Source organism: Cebus imitator, unplaced genomic scaffold (assembly GCF_001604975.1).
Source record: "Cebus imitator isolate Cc_AM_T3 unplaced genomic scaffold, Cebus_imitator-1.0 Scaffold24, whole genome shotgun sequence".
NCBI lineage: Eukaryota > Metazoa > Chordata > Mammalia > Primates > Cebidae > Cebus > Cebus imitator.
Window position 1 is genome coordinate 12583504 of NW_016107339.1, and position 20475 is coordinate 12603978.

The following is a 20475-nucleotide window of genomic DNA, read 5'->3' on the forward strand; positions in this document are numbered from 1 at the left end:
GGCATTGGAACAGGAACCTGCCTCTAGAGAATCTCAGCCTTTTAAGCGGTGTCCCCTCCCTCCCACACTGGCTGGGGGCACAGAAAGAAGTGGGGTCGTGGATCCCACAACTCACTTCTGGGTGCAGACTGAGGCCAGTGTGGGGCCAACCAGAGCCCCACAGACCCCAGCCCCTGGCACTCCCCCAGTCACCTCAAAAGTGAGCTTGTTCTTCTCCTCGTTGGCAAAGGGCACGGCCTCGCTGACCACATTGTTGAGGTAGTCCTCCACGAACTCCATGGTGCTGGCAAACTTGTTCTTCTTGTCATCTCGGGACGCGTTGAGGTTAGAATCATAGCTGAGGGTGGGGGCCATAAGGCATGAAGGTCCCTGAGATGCACCCACCCCAGCCTCTGCCCCTGCCCCGCCCACCCTGCCTCCACCCCTCTCACTCCTTGATGGTGATGGCTGTGGGGATCTCAGTCCAGAGACGGGCAAACTTGACGGGTGTGACCAGCTCCTGGGGGTCACGGTCCACATGCACGTGCAGCATCAGGTGGCAGAAGGAGGCGCGAAGGTCAAAGGGCAGCATCTCATCCGCCATGCACAAGAAGATCAGGTCCACGCCCAGCTGCTGGGAGATCTCATCGATGGCCAAGTACTGGCGGTCCAAGCACATGCGGGCAAAGAGCTTCAGCTGGTACCTGCAGGACAGGGAGGACAGTGAGGACACGGCAGATGGCAGCCAGGGGGCTGCTGGCATTGGGCGCTGGGCTTCGTGAGGATTCAGTAAAGTGGCAAAGGGATTAGGTTAAAGATGCACCGGTGAGAAAGGTGAACAGAAAACCTGTCTGTGATGGCGAGTACTTGGGATTCTCCCCCTCCTTGCTATCAGGCTCAGCCAGGATGGTCTTTATGGGAAGAGGAACGTCTAAGAGATGAGGGAAAGGGTGGGAGACAGGGGAGGGCAGCGAGGTGAGAAGAGCCAGCCTTGGGCAGGGAGGGTGAGGGCAACATGGGGGGGGAGGGGAGGTGGTGAAAGGGGTGCGACCTTGATGGATGGGATACAAAAATGAGGAACATAGGAAGTTCTGTGCTGCCCTGGTGATGCCAGGCCCTCTGCCTCCTCCTCACAGACATGACTTCCAGGGGGCTCTGGAGCCAGACAGCCTGGGTGTGAGCCGTGACTCACCACTGATGGCTGTGTAACCGTGAGCAAGTTCCTTTACTTCTCTGTGCCACTGTTTCCCCAGCTTTACAACAAGAGTAACTATAGTAGCTACAACCAGGGTTGTCATGTGGCTCAAATGAGTGATCAGGACAAGTGCTTAAAACAGTGCCTGCTACTTGGCAAGCATTTAAGAAGGGTGTCTGATGTGACTATTTTTTATTTTTATTTTTTAAGACAGAGTCTTTCTCTGTCACCCAGGCTAGAGTGCAGTCGTGTGATCTCGGCTCACTGCAACTTCTGTCCCCTGGGTTCAAGCAATTCCCATGCCTCAGCCTCCTGAGTAGCTGGGACTACAGCTGTGCACCACCATGACCAGCTAATTTGGTGAGATTATTTTAATAATATACACGTTTGGAAACAGGCTGGGTTTCTTTGAAGCCTGGTTCCTGTGCTGAGCCTGGCCTCAAGGCTGCCCAGTGCTATTCAAGGCACACAGTCCTCTTCATTCAGCCTTCCTGAAATGAGGCTGTGTGGCAGGGGAGTGACAGTAGGGATGCCTCTTCCAAGGAGGCAGGAGCCCCACTTGAGGCTGTCAGAGCTCATCTTCAGCAGGGATTGGCTGACAGACTACTGGGAAGGCCCAGAGGTACAGGAAGAGGGAGACTAGGAGCTGAGGCCGGGCACCTGTAGTAGCTGAGCACGTTCTCGTCGTGGGCGTTGCCAGCCCGCGCCTCCTGGGCCAGCTGCCTCACACTTTTCTCATGGTGCTCGTTATTCTTGTCGGTCCACGTGAGCCACACTTCCTCTTCTGAGTACTCAATGCTCAGGTACTCGTGGGATTGGGCCATCTCCTTCACGGGCCGAAGCCTGCAGACCACCAGCACCCCGTCAGAGGGAGCCCAGGCAAGAGTGCCATGCCTGGAGCCCTCCCCAGCTGCACAGTGCCAGCCACCACGGGGACCCAGACAGGCCATGAGCATCTCAAGGACAAGGTCCATGGCTCACTCTCCTCTGTGCCCCTTCCCCACTCCCCCACAGTACCAGGCATACAGCAGGGCATGTGACAGGCACAGGGTTCACAGCTGCAGAGAGCAAGGGTGCTACTTCCAGCCTGTACCCAGACAGGGCCTAAGCTCTAAGACAGCTGGGGGCCAGCAGCGTGGAGTGCGGGTGCCAGCAGGGGTGCAGGGCTCACTCAGTCCGGATGAGAATGTCGCTGTTCTTGGGGTCCAGCACACACTTGCAGATGAGCTCCTGGGTGACGGGGATGGCAATGTGGTTGGACACACACAGGTCAGAGAGGTAGTCCAGGAACCTGGGGTGGTGACAGCCAAGGGTGGGGAGAGGGGCTCAGAGGCTGGTCCCTCTAAGGACAGAGCCCACCCTTCCCACTCCCCAGCTGGGAGCACCAACACCCTGGAACTAGCTCCCTCTCAATGCTTGGAGATGGGTGGGATGGACTCCCAGCTCCCCAAGGAAGGACAGTCCCAGGGCATCACCCTGGGGTCACGGAAGGCTAGGTGGGAGTTCAGGGGGTCAGGGTGAGGAGGTGCAAGAGCTGAGGTGATATTCAAAATATTTAACAACTAGTTCATACGGGTCCTGACTTTGTCACTGGAGAAGGTCTTGGGGGCCTCCCATGGTACCAGGAGTTATTCCCATTGTTGCTAGAGTGGGCCAAATTTGGGAGGATCCCAGAGAAGAGCTAAGGGGGCTAGGGCCTCAGGGAGGTGGCAGTTACCAACAGGTGCAGGAATAGTTCAGTATTCTTACAACCAGCAGACTTTCTACCCATGCAAGGGAGGACGAAGGGGCAGGCACTGGCCGCAGAGGGGGTCGGGCCCACCTGGGCTCCCGGTTCTTGCGCACAAGGCTGACGAAGGTCTCCACCTCGGTCTTGGTGATGTGCTTCTCCAGGAGCTTGCGGTTGTTGTGCAGCAGGGCGGTGATGGTGTCCTCCGCCAGGATGTCGTAGCCAATCTGGGACTGCATCATCCCAAACTGCTTGGCGATGTGCTCCTGGGGGGCAGACAGGCTGGGGGTCATAGAGAGTCATGGGCGGAGCCCGGGGCCCAGCTCTGCTCTGGAACACTGCCCCCAGACCCCAAGGTAGGGACACAACACCCTAGAAAGGCAGAGGTCCAGGAGAGGAAGCAGCACTGGGCAGAAGAGTGGCTTAGATCACATGGTTATTTAGCTTATGGGCTGTTTCCCACCAGGGCGAAACCTCCACGAGGACAGGGTCCTTATCTGTCTGGAAGGATGGACGACATAACGTGCAGGGCCCAGTGCAAAATGAAAGAGCAGGACCCTTGCTCGGCAGCAGAGCATCTAACCCAGTGCAAGGCCCTTGTGAGCACCAGGCCAGGTCCCATTCCCATGAACCCGGCCTTGCTGTCTGGTGTCCTACCAGACTCCAGGCCCCAAAACAGTGCCTGACACAGCACATGCGCCTGAGGAAATACTTGCTGAGGAAATAAGGGGTAGCCAGCAAGTGGGCAGCAGGCGGCGCGCACCTGGTTCTTGCGGTAGTCCTCCTGGGAATGCCGCAGCACGCGGTAGCACAGGCGGAACATGTGCTGATAGGGGGCGTTCTTCTGGTCTGACAGCTCCTCCAGCCGCACCAGGGGACCTTCACCCCCCTTCTCGCGGAACGGGGCCTTCAGAATGCCGAAGATCTGGGGGAACACAGAGGATGAGGACTGATTCCCCCACACTGGTCTGTACCCTTAAGTCATCCCACAAGCCCTGAGCCCCTGCTGACTCTGCCCCAAAGCCAGCCTGGACATCAGCCTTGAGCTGATATATATATTTTTTTTGAGATGGAGTTTTGCACTGTCGCCCAGGCTATAGTGCAATCACATGATCTCAGCTCACTGCAATCTCCACCTTCTGGGTTCAAGCAATTCTCCTGCCTCAGCTTCCTGAGTAGCTGGGTCTATAGGCGTGCTCCACCACGCCCAGCTAATTTTTTTGTATTTTTAGTAGAGACGAGGTTTCACCATGTTGACCAGAATGGTCTCGATCTCCTAACCTCATGATCTGCCTGCCTTGGCCTCCCAAAGTGCTGGGATTACAGATGTGAGCCAACGCACCCAGCACCTCAAGCTGATTCTAAGCTGGACCACAACCCCAGCCCAGCCATCCTCAGCCCCAGTTCCAGCCCCAGCTCTCCCCAGCTCCTTGTTGGAATCCCTAAGCTGATCCTAGCACATGCCTCCCTGATTCAGATTCTAATCCCAGCTCAGATCTGGGGCCTGGGGAAAGAGCAGAAGGTCACTGCAGCTCAGGGTCTGAGGCTAAGAGAAAAGGCGGGCCAGGCCGCTGTGGCCGGAGCTTAAGAGATGAGACACAGGCTTTCCTTGTCCAAGTAAAATGTTACATTAATTACAAAAATTTTTTAAAGGTGGGGTTTGGTGGAGAGGTGAAAAATTGTACAGGAACAGAGACAGAGCAACAGAATGGAATGAAAAAAGCTTAATTGAATCCTCATTTTTTTAAAAAACAAGGTTTACAAAGACATTCTGGGAACATTAGAGAAATGTGCTATGGACTTGGTATTGCTAAAATTCTTATGTGTGATAATGCACTATGGTTATATAAGGCAATGTCCCTATTGTTAGGGATGCATGCTGAAACTTTTAGGGGCAAAATGCTGCCTATTTTGAAATGTGTAGGCGGCAAGATGGCTGTGTGAATAGAACTACATGACGCCACGGCGGCAAAACGGCGACGCACCTTGTTCCCTGTACTGTTCTTCCAATACTTTCTCACTATTTGACGATTCTCATAATAAAAATTTAGGGAAAAAAATGTGAAGCCCAGCTCTGGACCTGACATCCTGAGCTCAAATCCTGGCTGTCGCTTCCTAGCTGGGAGTCCTAGGCCAAGTGAGTCTGGCCTGCGTCTCAGCTTCCTTGCCAGCAAAACGGGGTAAGAATCACAGCACCTCCTCCAGGCAGCGAGGATCAAATTTGTCAAAACATGTGGGGCACTTAGGGAAGTGCCTGGCCTGTGGTCGTGCCCGGTAAATGCTGATTTTTGTTATTAAAGGGGGTGCTGAGCCGGCAGTTCAAGGCACCCCGCTCCCGGCCACCCGGCCCCGCCTTGCCCCTCCGTAGTGCACACGCACCTGTTTGAGGATGTTCTGCTCCCTCATCAGCTTCTGCCGTTCCCGGTTGGGCTTGGTGACCATGATGTCCAGGACATTCTGCCCATTGTTGAGGACATCACTGACAAAGAACACCAGGTCTTCAAGCAGCTGGATGACAAACCTGGGTGAGGGGACCGGGGATGACAAGTGTGAGATGCCCACCCAGCAGGTGCCCCTCGTGGGCAGTCCCTCCCAAAGCTTGGCTTTCCTGAGTTCACTCAGCAACCCCCAAAGCACAAAACCCATCTTCAGCCTACAACTCCTCTCCCTGGCTTTCCCCTGAAATGTTCTCCAAACATGCCCAACCCCACCCACCCTGGATTCCAAAGTGCCCCCAAGACAGAGAATCTCAGAATATTCCAGCCTGGAAAGGAAGTGCAGGGCGCAAGGCGAGGAGTTTGGTGTGGAGGGGGCTGTATTTGCATCCTGACTCTGCCACTTACTAGCTGTGTGACCCTGGGCAAGTCTCGTGACCTCCCTGAACCTCAGCCCCGTCATCAGTAAAGCAGGGTTAACTGGTCTCGAGACCAGGCTCAGCAGTGACCAGCTCCATCATAGGAGTAGTTCTGGGAGTACCTGAGCCATGAGGCAGGTCCCAACGCCAGGGTCCCAGGCTCAGCCAAGGCCCCACAGGGGCCAGCCCCTCCCTCTCTCTCCTGCCCCAGCCCAATTTGCCCGGCTTCTGCTTCATGACTCCTTTCTTCATGAAATGCAGGCCCTGGGAAGGCAAAATCACTCAGAAAACCTCTGTGCCACTGCGGCCCACCTGCGGTCATTCTGGCTGATGAAGCCCTCGTTGAGTTTCTCCACGGCACTGGCCAGCATGGAGCTGGCGTCATTGGCAAAGTCCAGGTCTCGGATCTCGGACACGGGCACCGACACAATGGCAAAGGCCTCCTTGTCCTCCTTGGTGGGGCAGGTGCCCAGCTGCAGGGACAGGGGTCAGCAGGGCACCTGAGAACGAGCTCCAGCCCTGGCCCTGGCCCTAGCCCCAGCCCCACCCCCAGGGACCCCCACCATGAGCCGGATGGGCCGCTCCTCCTCGACGTCAATGGGCACGTTGGTGCTCTGGATCCACGTGTTGGTGCAGAGGTGCCGCAGCCGGACGTAGGAGTTCCTGCAGGCAGTGGGAGGGTGGGGACTCAGGGAGTGCACCACGGAGCCTGTCCTGCTGCCTGCCGCCTACCTCCCCAACACTGTCACAGCTTCCGCCCTACTCCACACCCTCCACAGCTGTGGGACAGGGGCCACTGGTGCCCCTCCAGGTGAGGAGGCCGAGGCTGGAGAAGAGCAGGCAGAGCTAGCCCTGCGCCCAGCCCCGTCCTGGCCACTGCATTCACACGGGCCCCGACCTTGTCCACACTTCCAGAACTGAAGCGCTCCCAGGCACCCGGTCAACTTGGGACCAAGATTCATTTGGATAAATGAGGCTATTTAACTATCCCCTTGAATGTCAAGATGTACACATTTCATAGCAACACATGCATGACACAGAAATACACAGTGTCTGTGATTACAAAATACAAGGTTACCTTTCTGAAATGAAAAACAATCTGAATACCAAATTCTTCTGTCCCTGAGTCTCAGGGAAGGGACTACGGGCCTTTGTAGTGACTCAATTAACTCTCCCATTAGCCCTGTTGATCGGGAAACCTGATGTTCCCACTGAAAAGATGAGGCAGAGTGAGCAGCAGCCTGAGGTCACACAGCTTAGGAAATGCCAAAGCCTGGGAGGGTAGAGGCCACCTGCCCAAACCCAGGGCACTGAGAAGTTTCTCGAGGTCTGTCCTAGAATCCCAGGACTGGTGGGATCTCAAAGGCCAGAGAGTCTGACATCCCCACCCGGTGTTTGGGTTCCCCGTGCTGCTGTGTCCTGGACAAACTGTCACGCAGCCTGCGCTTGAGCACCCAGACCGACAGGCAGACACCAGGCACGTGGAGGTATGCAATGGTGGTCAGCCACCGATAGACCTCAGAGCTGCATCCCCAGAGGGATGGGACCGCAGAGACCCCGGAAGCCAAAGGACCTCAGGAGAGTGGAGGAGTGTAGGATCCAGAGAGTCCCAGAGACAGGAGGGCCCAGCCTGAGCACCACCAGCCAACCCCCAGGCACACAGCGCATACCCACCGGGGCACCAAAGAGTCAGTTTTCTGCAATGTGGTGGGGTCCAGCTCAAAGAGAGAGGCGATGTCGTTGCCATGAGGCACGGCCACCAGGCGGTACTTGATCTTCTCCCCAGCATTCCTGCGGCCTGCACGGCCCTGGGCCCCCTGGGTGAGGGCCTCAGATCAGGTAGGAGGCCCTCCCTCCTCTCAGGCCCCTGAAACACCTCAGATCCCATCCAAGGGGCTGTCTCCCTCCAGCCCACCTCCCGGGGTCTCACGGTATCCCCTGCCCCCGCCTACCCCCATGGCAGCCCCAGATCTCGCTGGAGACCTGCTCTGCTCCTCACCATTCCTGCTGTCTTGGGATCTGAGGCATCACCTTTGTAGCTAGGGTTCTCCTGGACAGAGATACAAGATGGTGGGGGGAGCTACTGTACACCAAACTATACCCACGAAACCCCACTGCAAAACACGGTCATCTACATAGGGCCCTGGGTTTGGGCAGGCGGCCTCTACCCTCCCAGGGGTGCCCATGTCATTCTGGGGGGACTCTTCATGGCCCCTCCCCATAGAACCACAAATGAACACACACACACCCCAGTGCTCTCAACACACACAAGTGTGTACATTACAGACAGACAGGAAGTTTTGCTCACTGTGTATCCCCAATGCCTCAAATAGTGCCTGGCACATAGTAGAAGCACAGTGATATTTATTAGGCTTCTTCACAATCATGTCTTTACTTGATAATGTTGGTTAAATGCATGAGTGCAGAGAAGTCAGGGTCCATAGGCACATGTGCCACATATACAGATATGTGCACGAGTGCTCCTGCACACCCATGTGTGCATGCATATAACATGAGTCCCCAGGATGCCCTCTGCCTCCCGCTCACCTCAGCAGCCAGGTAGTTGCCCGTGGCTAGGTGCTTGAAGCGGTACAGGCCATTCCAGTGCCCAGCTCCTCCACGGCAGGGGTCGTGGTGGACCACCTGGGGACACACAGGGGTGAGGCAGGAAGGAGGGACTAGCCAGGCAGGGGGAGCTCAGACCCCGGGGAGGCCTGGAGATCTCTTCGTAGGTGGAGTCTAGACTCTCCCTGGCCTTTTGACTCTGGAGGGGCTCAGAGGGAGGTAGGGTCAATATCCCACCCTCCAGGATGGTGGGGAAGAGGGAGGGGTGACATCCAGGGCTGAGTCCAGGGTGCCAGAAGCGGGGCTCTTCTGACCTCCACCTCCCAGAGGGCATTGGAGCTGGTGGCCGAGGTGGCAGACTGGCGCAGCGTGGTGCGCAGGAACACCTGCAGCTTGCCCTTGTACTCATCACACGTCAGGAACTTCTCCTGCTCCGCATGGAACAGCCGCACCACGTCTCCCTGCAGGCAGTGGGTGTGGCTCAGGATGGCTGCGGCCCCTCCAGGCTCAAGGACATGCCCAGGGCCCAGCCCCAACTGCCTCAAACACGGGTGGCTGCTGGCAGGACCCCTCTTCCAGAGCCAGAAAAGAGTGGGGGGATGCAAGCTGAGGCTCCCCAGAGAACAGCCAGAGCCCAGACACTCTGCCCTCAGCCCGCATCCCAGAGCCCTCACAGGACTTCCCATGTTCAAACCCACCCTGGACGGCTTCCCTCCCTATCTGTACCTCTAGACAACCTGCCTAACCTCTAACGGCCCATCTCCAGTCTCCCCCTCCATGAAGCAGGGGACCTCACGCCCTCAGTGTTCTTGGGCCATGGCTGCCCTTCTCCCAGGGTCCTTTCTGCCTAACTATGGGTAGGTTGTGCCCTGGACTGGAGCAGCATAGAAGGCATCTCCATGGCTTTGGACACAGAAATCAAGTTTGGATCCTGTCTCTGCTGTTTTTTTTTTTTTTTTTTTTAGACAGTATCGCTCTGTCCCCAGGGCTGGAGTGCAGTGGCACAATCTTGGCTCACTGCAATCTCTGCCTCCTGGGTTCAAGCGATTCTCATGCCTCAGCCTCACATATAGCTGGGGCCACAGGTGTATGCCACCACGCCCAGCTAATTTTTTGTATTTTTTAGTAGAGATGGGGTTTCACCATGTTGTCCAGGCTGGTCTCAAACCCTGAGCTCAGGCAATTCACCCGCCTCAGCCTCCCAAAGTGCTGGGATTACAGGCATGAGCCACTGTGCCCGGCCTCTGTCTCTGCTCTTAAAAGCTGTGTTGTCTGAGCCTCAGTTGCCTCTTCTGTAAAATGGGAGTACTACAACCTCCTTGCAGAAATTGTCAGGATTACAATATACATGATGAAGTCACACCGCACACTTAGCCACTGTGCAGATGCTTTCCAAAGACTTTCTCACCCGATCCTCACACCAACCCTCTGGGTAAATACATCATTAGCCCCATTTGATGGGTGGAGAAACTCAGGCATAGAGAAGGTAAATATCCTGCTGAGGGTCATGCAACAAATGGCAACTGGGACATGAATCTGTGGCTCAGTTCCAGGGCCTACACCTTAATCACTCCATCACCTTCCTCCCCCAGCGAGCCCGCCGCCCAGCAGGCACTCCATGCATGGCTGCCACTCCTGTTATCACCACGAATAGCATTTTCTGTCTTCCCTCCACTAAACACACACTAGACACAAAGCATTCAGTGGATACCCACAGAGTGAATGCATCGGTGAACGGAAAAATGCATGAATAAATGACGATACACAGGTTGGGTCAGTTACTATGGCAGAACCTAGTGACTCTCGTGCCCCAGTAGTGCAGGGCAAGGGCAAAAAAGCATTGGACTTAGCACGAGAAAGCCGTGCTTCTGAGCTGCCTTGGAACCACGGAGCCATGATGGATTCCCCAGAAACGATTCCATGTAGACCACAGAGTGAGGCCCAAGTCATGCTTCATATTATTTATTTATTTATTTTGAGACTGAGTCTCACTCTGTTGCCCAGTCTGGAGTGCCGTGTGGCGCAATCTCGGCTCACTGCAACCTCCACCTCCCAGGCTCAAGTGATTCTCCTGCCTCAGCCTCCTGAGTAGCTGGGATTACAGGTACCTCCCACCATGCCGACTAATTTTTATATTTTTAGTAGAGATGGGGTTTTGCCTTGTTGGCCAGGGCTGGTCTCAAACTCCTGACCTCAAGTGATCTACCCGCCTCAGGCCCCCAAAGTGCTGGGATTACAGGCATGAGCGACCACACCTGGACAAGATGCTTCATTTCCTAAGTGCTGCATAGATTCGGGCTGGAACGTTAGGGAGGACTTCTGGGAGGGGTAGTGCATGGCTGGGCCTTAATTAATGTGTGGACAATGTGCAGGCTTAAGAGAGGGAGGGAGGGAGAAGGCATTGGGGTGGTGCATGGGTAGACGGGAAGCAGCCTGGCAGGTGGGAAGGATGAGGAGGGTGGTCGACTGGGGCAGCCTGAGCAGGGCAGGAGAGTCTAACAGAGCAGCTCAGCGGGGTGAGGAGAGCAAAGAGAGCCACTGCAGCCTTCTGAGCAGGGAGGTGCATGAACACGCAGCCTCCTTAGGTGGCTGCTCTCAGGCCTCTCATCTGTCCCTCTGACAGGTTTCACTGCCAGGTGTTCCTGCCTGCTCCCCTAGCTGGACAGCCTCATAATCTTTTGAGATGGAGTCTTGCTCTGTCGCCTAGACTAGAGTGCAATGGCACAATCTCGGCTCACTGCAACCACCGCCTCCCAGGTTCAAGCGATTCCCCTGCCTCAGTCTCCCAAGTAGTTGCAACTACAGGCATGTGTCACCGTGTCTGACTAATTTTTCGTATTTTAGTAGAAACAGGGTTTTATCACGTTGGCCAGGATGGTCTCAATCACCTGACCTCGTGATCCGCCCACCTCGGCCTCCCAAAGTGCTGAGATTACAGGTGTGAGCCCCCACGCCCGGCCAGCCCTGCACTCTTTACAAATCTGCCTTCCCACAAAACCATCTACACCCCGTCTGCTGGTTCCATCCCCTGCAGCCCCACCTAAGAGACATCTGAACTCTCCTCTCTCGCCCACATCTGGTGTTCAGGGTTTCTCAAATGGTCTCTCTGGTGGCCCCAGACAGCTCCTTCTGCCCTCAGTCCTGGACCTTCCCGAAGTCTTCGTTGCAGTATTTCCCAGTCCCCTCTTCTCTCCCAGATCCCACCCTAGCGTGTCTGGGACTAGGAAGGAGACAAGCGGTGACTCCTAACTCAGCAGACAGAGCAGCCTCACTCCCTTGCTGAACAGGGCAAGGGGCAGGGGGCCTGGCGTGGATCCCACGCAGCAGGAGTCAGGGAGAGGATGATACACAAAGGCTCTGGGTTGGGGGGATGGAGACCCCCAGTCTGACACTCCCTCAAACAAGAGAGAAAACAGAGGCCAGGCAGAACCCAGAGAGGATGGAGAAGGGGGCTGTGGCCAGAGACAAGAAAGGGGCAGTCCTGGTAGGGCCATGTGGGTGGGGCCCTGAGGAGGTTGCCGGAGGCTGGAGGGCACAGAGTCAGGGAGAGGGTAAGGGCCTGAGACCTGGTGGGTGGAGAAGGCTGGAAGAGGGCCCTGGTGGGGAGGGCTGGGTGGCTAACTGGGCAGGGCAGGGGTTCCAGTCCTTACCCCCTTCAACACCTCCTCCAGGTGGTCCCGGAACTGCATAAAGAGGTTGATCTTCCAGCTGGTGTTGCAGTTCACAGAGTTGACCTGGGGAAGGGGGACAGACCCATGATGCCAGGCAGGCCCCAGCCACTGAGGGCCCAGAGAGGGGCTGAAGGGAAGGACCACCCAGCCACCATTACAGCACAAGGACAGGTGTCTTCTCATAGCCAGGGTCCCCAGACCCCAGCCTGGCTGCCTTGGGGCCACCAACCTGTGGGGTGGAGATTGGGGGCAGTGTTGGAAAATGGATGCAGGAGCCGTGAGGCCCAGCTTATCCAGCGGGTCAGATGGGGCTAGAGGCAGAGACCATGGCGGACAGCGGGGTGTCTGCACCACCAGGGGTGTGTGGACGCCCCTGTACTGCACGGCTGACCCTCCACCCGCTCACCTCCTTGCAGCCGGCGTTGTCGCTGAGCTCATAATTGCTGGCATGCAGAGGCTGCCCAGCGTTGACAGGATTCAGTATCACCTTGTCCCCCACGACCACCTGGGCAGACAGGCAGGGCAGGTGAGGTGGGAAGGGCAGGGCCCTCCTGTCGCCACGCCTCCAGGCCTCCGTCTGGTCTCAGTCTGCCCTTCTAAGAAATGGGCATGACCTTATCCAGTCTCCACACCAAAGACACTGGAGAAGTCCCTCCAGAGTTGTGCCCGGCACCTTCCACCAGGTCCCTCCAGCCCCAGCCCTGCCCTCACGTTGTCCCCGTTGCTCCGCAGCTTCCAGAAGGGCTGGATGAAGAGCCAGGAGCCCTCGTTGCCCGTGGCATCCAGGGTCACCCGCATGGCATTCTTCTCCAGCAAGGCCGGAAGCCGCTTGTTCACAGTCAGGTACTTGTTGCTCTTCATGTGCAGGAGCTGGGGGTCAGGTGGGTGCGGGAAGGTCACTGGGGCCCAGGGGCTAGCCCATCAGGGAGGGAACATGGGGGGATCCACTAGACCCTTGGTCACATCCTGGCTGCATACATAGTGTCAGACACCTGTCACAAACACACAGGCTGACACCCACAGCCACAGCCACACACAAACATGCACACAACAGGCACACTGCCATGGACACCCCAGTAATCACAAGAAAGAAGCGGCTCTATATACTTTACATAGATTAGCTCAAGTCACCTACAACGATCCAAGAGGGAAGTACTATTACTGCCTGATTTCACAGATGGGGAAACCAAGGCACCAGGGGACGTTTAGTAACTTGCCCAAGTTAACTCTGCCAAGATTTGAACCCAGACAACGCGGCTCCAGACTCCATGCTGATGACCACCATGCTGTCAACACACCCATGGCACAGCTACTCAGGCCACACAGCAACAGGCATACACACAGTCAGACGCACAGCCACACGGCTGGCCCCAGGGCCACTCATTCCCCAGGGGACACACATGCGCAGAGGGCACTGCCTGCTGGCAGCCTCACCCAGCACGAGTGCAGCCTCTTAGGGAGAGGGCAGGGCAGCCTCACCTGGATCACGCTGCCGTACTTCACCACATCCCCGTGAACCTTCTTGTTCTCTGTGTCGTTTTGCTTCTGCTCCATCTGGGCGGCATGCTGGGCAGACACATGGAAGTGAAGGGCGGGCTCAGAAGCTGCTCCTAGAGGGAGACATACTCCAGGCCCACACACACACACATGCACCCATGCACACAAACACATGCACACAGTCACCTTGGACTCCAGGACCCCAGGGACTCCTGCCCCAGCTCCTGGTGCTGCACCCAGAGTGCTGCCCTCCACATGCAGATGGCAGCCTGAGGTCTCACATCACGCACAGCCCAAGGAGCCAAATCGCTACCCCCTCCCCGGCCACCTCCCCTGGAGAGGGCATGCCAGCAGGACCCTGAGCACCCCCACAATCCCCTTACACCCCCAGGAACGTATAGCTGTGCCTCACCACCCACCCCCATCTCACCAGACTCCCAGTGCCCCAGACACGGGACCCCTGTTCCCAGTCCAAACCCTGGCAGGGGCTGCTTGGTGCCATTTCCTGGTTCCCTCCACCACCCCCACTCCTCTGCGACCTTCCCTCCCAAAACTGTGTGCACTCAGCCGACTGTCTCCAGGCGGCCCACCCTGACTGGTCACATCCCACTTGATGGATCCAGTGCTGGTGGCCTTGAGGATTTGGGCTGCATCCCAATAGACAGCTTTTTAGACTCTTCTATTCCGTTAGACTGGAAGTTGCCTAACTATAGGTGCCCTGTCTCCTCCACCAGGTTAGGGGTTCCTGGACGGCAGGAGCCCTGTCCTTTCCATCACACTGGCACTCTCTGAGGGCAGTGGTCTCCGCCTTTTCCTCCTCAGTCCTTTCCTGAGACCAGGGGGAGGGTGGCAGCTGGAGAGTCTTGCTATGGACCATGTGACTTTCCACAAAGCAACAGCATGTGGCTGTGTGACCGCTTGCAGTTCTGATTATGTAGTTCTGCACGTGTGAATGCCCTCCCCCCAGGCCAGATCCCAGCTCAGCCTCCGCCTGCCGGCAGCAGGAAGGAAGCCTGTGGGAGCCCCCGCCCCCTAGGAAGAGAGCTGGGGTAGTAATACCAGAGCTCAGGCAGCCCACCTGCAGCTCCCTCCCTCCAGCCCAGTCCACAGCTATAGGGCACAGCCCAATGCCCCTATTCTAGACCCACCTCCTCCGGGCATGGGGCTCAGGGGAAGGGGACAGAAGGAAGCAAGGTTTGTATGACAAGGGGTGGGACAACAGGGCCCAGGGCTCTGGCTGCAAAGTTCCTGACCACAGTCAAAGCCTCCCACTCTCTTTGTGGTTTGGGGCCTGAGGTTGGGACCCCGACATCTGCCCAGGATAGGAACTGAGCCACTGCCCACAAGGGGCCCATGAGCGACCACATCCCAGCACCACAGCACGATCCACATGTCTGAGGAAGCCAGGGAGAGTTAGAGACCTGGGGCCATCTAGGCTCTACTGCAGACAGACTCACAGCATGACTGGTCAGGCCAGTCCCATCTAAGGGCCCCAGGCTCCAACTCTATGAAACAAGGGGAGAGGGTAAGACTAGATCCAGGGCTCCCAAACTGGGTTCCTTGGAGCCACTGTCTCTAGGAGCCACTGGGAACTCCATGGACAGCTGCACAGGTTGTTCACTGCTCTAGGTGTCAACATTCCAGTCTCTGAGCCATGCACTCTGGCATGGGGCTGTGCCAGCCTGGAGGAGGGGGCACTTTCTTCTCATTGATACAACAGAGTTATATGGACCGGTGGGTCACTGGGAAGGGACCCTAACCCCACACACACATCCCCTCCTTCACAGCAACTCACACCAATCTCTTGCATATTGGAATTTTAATTTTTTATTAATTTTTTGTAGAGATAGGGTCTTGCTATGTTGCCCAGGCTGCTTTCGAACTCCTGACCTCAAGCAATCTTCTTCCCTCGGCCTCCCAAAATGCTGGGATTACAGGTGTGAACTGCCACGCCCAGCTGAGTTTTAGAAACCGTTCAGCTCGGCCACGGAGCCCCTACTGGCTCCGGCAAGCAGCGGCCCGGCATGTGCACCCAGGCTCCTGGCGCATGCGCACAGATGCACGCCTGCACACACATACCTGCAGCTTCTGCAGCAACACCACGTCGGCGATCTTCTCCTTGTCCTGCTTGGTCTGCTTGGCCTTCCAGTACTGCTTCTGGGCAGAGTAGCGGTTCATGGGACACACCTTGAAGAGGCAGTCTGTGGCAGGGCAGGAGGTGGGTGAGGGGAATGGTTCATCTGGGGCTCAGGGCCCTCCCTGGAAAAAACCCCAGCCTGCAGCTCTGCTCTCCCAACCCCTCCCCACCCACCTTCCCCACTGCAGGTAAAGAGGAAGTGGTTGGAAGAACCTCGTAGAATTTGGAGCATCCTGGATTATGCTCAGTAGAATGGGGAGGCTCAGAGCCAAGTTTGAGAGCAGTGCACCTCACTTGGTGGGGTGGGCATGCACCCTCTTTTCCCGGGAGATTTACCAGAGGCTGCTAGAGCCTCCCCCTTATGCCCTGTCTGTGCCTAGCTTTCGTGAGTATTGGCAGCTAACAGCCCACATCTGCATCCTTCTTTAGCTAATTGCCTTGGTGGATAGAAACCACCTTGCACACAGATGCCTGGGAAATTACATACCCCTCTCCCCAGGGGCAGCCCCTATCCAGTGACTGACACGGGTGTGGAACAGCCCAGCCTCTGGAGGGGACTGTCCGAGGGACAGCTCACAGTCCCAAGCTCCCCGTGGGGTCAGGCTGAGGCGCATCTTCCCCTGAAACCACATCCTTGTTCAGCTTCTTCCCCTGCCCTATACAGAGAGGAAGAGGCTCCCTCACTGTGTTCTCCTGAGGACTTCCTCAATAATTCACCCATCTTAGGCTTTGCTTCTAGGAATCTGACCTAAGACAATGCAAATCCAAAGTCCAGAAACATGTTCTCTAGTACAATTTTTACTTCGGCAAGTAGATAAAACAACTGTCATTCCCATAAGCCTAAGCTGCAGGAAGGGTGTCCAATTTTTCTGCTCATCAAAAGGAGGCATGAGTTGGAAAAGCCTATTTGAAAGCCTGTGGGGAGGGGAGGGAGGATTCTGGGTGCTGGTGAGGGGCTGGTGTGGGTGACGGGGCCTGCGTGACAGAAGCCTGGGCTGGGCTGGGAAATAGTGAGCTCCCCATCCCCATCACAGGAGGGATCCATGACCCGGACAAGGAGCAGGACTCAGTGGCCCTGAGAGCCCTCTCATGCTGCAGCTGTGTGAGCCCCTGATCACACAATGCTCTGGCAGTGTGGAACAGAAGGGAGACTGCTAGGCTGGGAGACTGGAGGGGGCCAATGGAGGGTCCCAATGGAGGGTCCCAGAAACAAAACCCCTTTTTCAGGTCCTTTCCTGTTCCCTCTAAGAAAGCTCTGTCTTTTTTTCTGGTCAAAGCTGGCCATCCAGTCGCAGGGACGAAAGAAAACCTGGATATTCCACCCAGCTTATAAGGAGGCAATGGCGCCACAGGACCATCAGGAGTAGAAACCGAGTGAAACAAAGATCAAGGAAGACAGAATTTCCTGGAAAGGAAGGGAAAAAATGGCAATTCCATAAGCAGATGGAGCCACCAAGGGCCACCCCAACTAGCCCCACTCAGCACTGCCAGCATCAGTGGACTTCACTTCTGAAAGAGCACTCAGTTTGTTGGAGAGTGTCTTTTTTTTTTTTTTTTAAAGACACAGTCTCACTATGTAGCCCAGACTGGAGTGCAGTGGTGCGATCTCAGCTCACTGCAACCTCCAGCTCCCAGGCTCAAGCAATTCTCCTGCCTCAGCCTCCTGAGTAGCTGGGATTACAAGCATGCACCACCAAGCCTGGCTAATTTTTGTATTTTTAGTAGATACGTAGTTTCACCATATTTTCCAGGCTGGTCTCAAACTCTTGGCCTCCAAAACTGCTGGGATTACAGGCATGAGCTACCGCGCTGGGCTGAGAGTGTGTCTTTATGGGCTCGGCTCAGCCCTCAGGAGGCAGCTGGGGTCTCCTGCTTCTTCCGGCTGGGTTGGCACTCCCAGGGGTTCCCGATTTCATTTTGTGAATCTCACTGCCTTGTTAGAGGCAGGAGGTTCCCAACAGAGTGGTGGGAAATGGGGCCACACCAGGGAATGTTCCAGAAATTCAGTGGGCAGGGAGTGATTTGGGTTGTACCACCGATTGTCACAGTGGCACTAAGTGAGCAGAACAGGGATGCGGGACGCCTGCACCATGAAGATTGTCCTGGGTGATGCCTGATTGCAAATGTCCTGCCCACACGCACAGGTGGACATCTGTGAGTAGTGTTCTGGGCCTAGAGTTATACACAGAGGAACAAATATTTTTTTGCATGCATTTTAGCAAACACTGAATTTTCCAGGAATGCGGCTCCAATATAAACCAAGGGAAAGCTGTCCTTTGTGTTGTTCAAATTTTCCCAGGAGTTTTCTGCTATTTCAGAAAATACATCACTCATGGTCACATCAAATGATTGCATGTGTGGCTGCCACATTCATGATTTAAAAGGCAAGTGGTCTGGGCCCAGTGGCTCACATCTGTAACTCCAATACTATGGGAAGCCAGGAGGGAGGATCACTTGAGGCCAGGAGTTCAAGACTGGCCTAGGCAACATGGTGAATTCTTATCCGTACAAAAAAAAATTTTTTTAATAAAAAATTACCAGCCGGGCGCGGTGGCTCACGCCTGTAATCCCAGCACTTTGGGAAGCCAAGGCGGGCAAATCATGACGTCAAAAGATCGAGATCATCCAGGCCAACATGGAGAAACCCCGTCTCTACTACTAAAAACTACAAAAAATTAGCTGGGCGTGGTGGTACGTGCCTGTAGTTCTAGCTACTCGGGAGGCTGAGGCAGGAGAATTGCTTGAACCCTGGAGGCGGAGGTTGCAGTGAGCCGAGATTGAGCCATTGCACTCCAGCCTGGCACCTGGTGACAGAGTAAGACTCTGTCTCAAAAAAAAAAAAAAAAAAAAAAAAACTCTGTCTCAAAAAAAAAAAAAAAAAAAAAAAATCAACAGGCAGCAAGTGATGGAAAAACTAAAAATAATTTTAAAAAAATAAAAAATTAGCTGGGCATGGTGGCTCACGCCTGTAACCCCAGTACTTTGGGAGGCCAGGTGGGTGGATCACTTGAGGTAAGGAGTTCAAGGCCAGCCTGGCCAGCACGGTGAAACCCCATCTCTAAAAAAATAAAATAAAATAATTAAAATTTGGCCAGGCATGGTGGCGTGTACCTGTAATCCCAGTTGCTCAAGAGGTTGAGGCAGGAGGATCGTTTGAGCCAGGAGTTCAAGACCGGCCTTGGCAATATAGTGAGACCTTGTCTCAACTAAAATTCGAAAAAATTAGCGTGGCATAGTGGTATATGCCTGTAGTCCCAGCTTCTTGGGTGACCGAGGCAGAAGAATTGCTTGAGCCCAGGAAGTCAGGCTGCAGTAAGCCCTGCTCGTGCCACTGCACTCCAGCCTGGTGACAGAGAGGCACTCCAGCCTGGTGACAGAGAGAGACTCCCTGTATAAAAAAATAATGTTTTTTTTTTTTTTTTTGGAGATGGAGTCTTGCTCTGTCACCACGCTGAAGCGCAGTGGTTTGATCTTAGCTAACTGCAACCTCCACTTCCTGGGTTCAAGCGATTCTCCTGCCTCAGCCTCCCAAGTAGCTGGGATTACAGGCAGGTGCCACCACACCCCGCTAATTTTTGTATTTTTAGTAGAGACGGGGTTTCACCATGGGTGGCCAGGATGGTCTCGATCTCTTGACCTCGTGATCCACCCGCCTCAGCCTCCCAAAGTGCTGGGATTACAGGCGTGAGCCACTGCGCCCAGCTAAAATATTTTTTTAAGTTATTTTCCCTTCTTTTCTCTTTTTTGTCACACTTAGGACATTAAACTAGTTCATTCCCTCCTGCTGGCTCCAGGCTCACTCAGACCCTGGCTCTAGACTGCCACCATTTTGCATTATATAAATATGGATATGGATAAAGTATATTATTTATGAATTCCACTGTGTTTTTTGCTACCCTCACCAGACTCACGGGTGGGCAGGTGGGCAGGGCCTGGTTGAGCTCATCACTGTTCCCCAGCCCTAACCTGGGGCTTAGCAAGCATCTGCCGGATGAATACATCAACCCAGAAACGACTTCCTCCTGTATGAGAAGGTGGGGTTTGATTTAGCCTTGGAGGGAGGAAAAGGTTATGAGGCACACAACTGGAGGAAAGGGCAGGAGGTGGGAGAGGATATGGCGCGTCTGGGAACAGGACAGAGGTCCCTCCTGGCAGGGGCAGGGAGCTGATACAGGAAAGAGGGGCCAGCGGGTGAGGTGCTGAGCTGAGACCAGAGGGGCTGAGAGGTACGAAGTCCTGCATCTGAGCCCACAGGTCCTGGGGATTGTCAGCTACCCAGTCTCCACATGGCCCACCAGCCCCTTCGACCCCTAGTCCAGACAGGAGAAAAGGCAGAAAGGGACAGGTACAGCCCTAGGTCACCCTAGAGCAGGGGTCTCAAGCTTTTCCAACCTTGACTCATTTAAGAAATACAACTTAGATCACCACTGCTTGAAACAGCATGGGGACTTCCCGCTCCTGGTCATGGTATGAGGCTCCAGGTCCAACAGTGCTGAGAACCATGATGACCATCCACTCGGGACCAACCCAAACAGAAAGCAACTAAAACAACGGGATTTTTAAATGTGTGGTGTGCGGCCAGGCGCAGTGGCTCACGCCTGTAATCCCAGCACTTTGGGGGGCCAAGGTGAGCAGAACATGAGATCAGGAGTTCGAGATCAGCCTGGCCAACATGGTGAAACCCCATCTCTACTAAAAATACAAATATTCGCCTGGTGTGGTGGCGGGCGCCTGTAATCCCAGCTACTCAGGAGGCTGAGGCAGGAGAATTGCTTGAACCTGGGAGGCGGAGGTTGCAGTGAGCTAAAATTGAGCCACTGCACTCCAGCCTGGGTGACAGAGTGAGAT

General features: G+C 55.3%; 1 protein-coding gene across 4 annotated transcripts in view; it reads right to left on the minus strand.

Moving 5' to 3' along the window:
• Nucleotides 1–20475, minus strand: part of ITPR3 (inositol 1,4,5-trisphosphate receptor type 3) — a 77014-nt gene that overhangs the window by 26309 nt on the left and 30230 nt on the right. For all 4 annotated transcript variants that reach the window (XR_005199062.1, XM_037736276.1, XM_037736275.1 and 1 more), the window contains 18 exons: nt 15570–15691; nt 13473–13559; nt 12705–12863; nt 12400–12498; nt 11973–12056; nt 8637–8783; nt 8305–8400; nt 7757–7807; nt 7432–7574; nt 6321–6420; nt 6070–6230; nt 5283–5424; nt 3667–3828; nt 2997–3169; nt 2346–2465; nt 1835–2017; nt 432–683; nt 193–337 (listed from right to left, as the gene is read on the minus strand). Coding sequence is in view for 3 of the 4 variants with exons in the window: in XM_037736276.1 (XP_037592204.1) it covers nt 193–337; nt 432–683; nt 1835–2017; nt 2346–2465; nt 2997–3169; nt 3667–3828; nt 5283–5424; nt 6070–6230; nt 6321–6420; nt 7432–7574; nt 7757–7807; nt 8305–8400; nt 8637–8783; nt 11973–12056; nt 12400–12498; nt 12705–12863; nt 13473–13559; nt 15570–15691 (2426 nt within the window). In the remaining variant the exon portion in view is untranslated. The remainder of the gene's footprint in view (nt 1–192; nt 338–431; nt 684–1834; nt 2018–2345; nt 2466–2996; nt 3170–3666; nt 3829–5282; nt 5425–6069; nt 6231–6320; nt 6421–7431; nt 7575–7756; nt 7808–8304; nt 8401–8636; nt 8784–11972; nt 12057–12399; nt 12499–12704; nt 12864–13472; nt 13560–15569; nt 15692–20475) is intronic.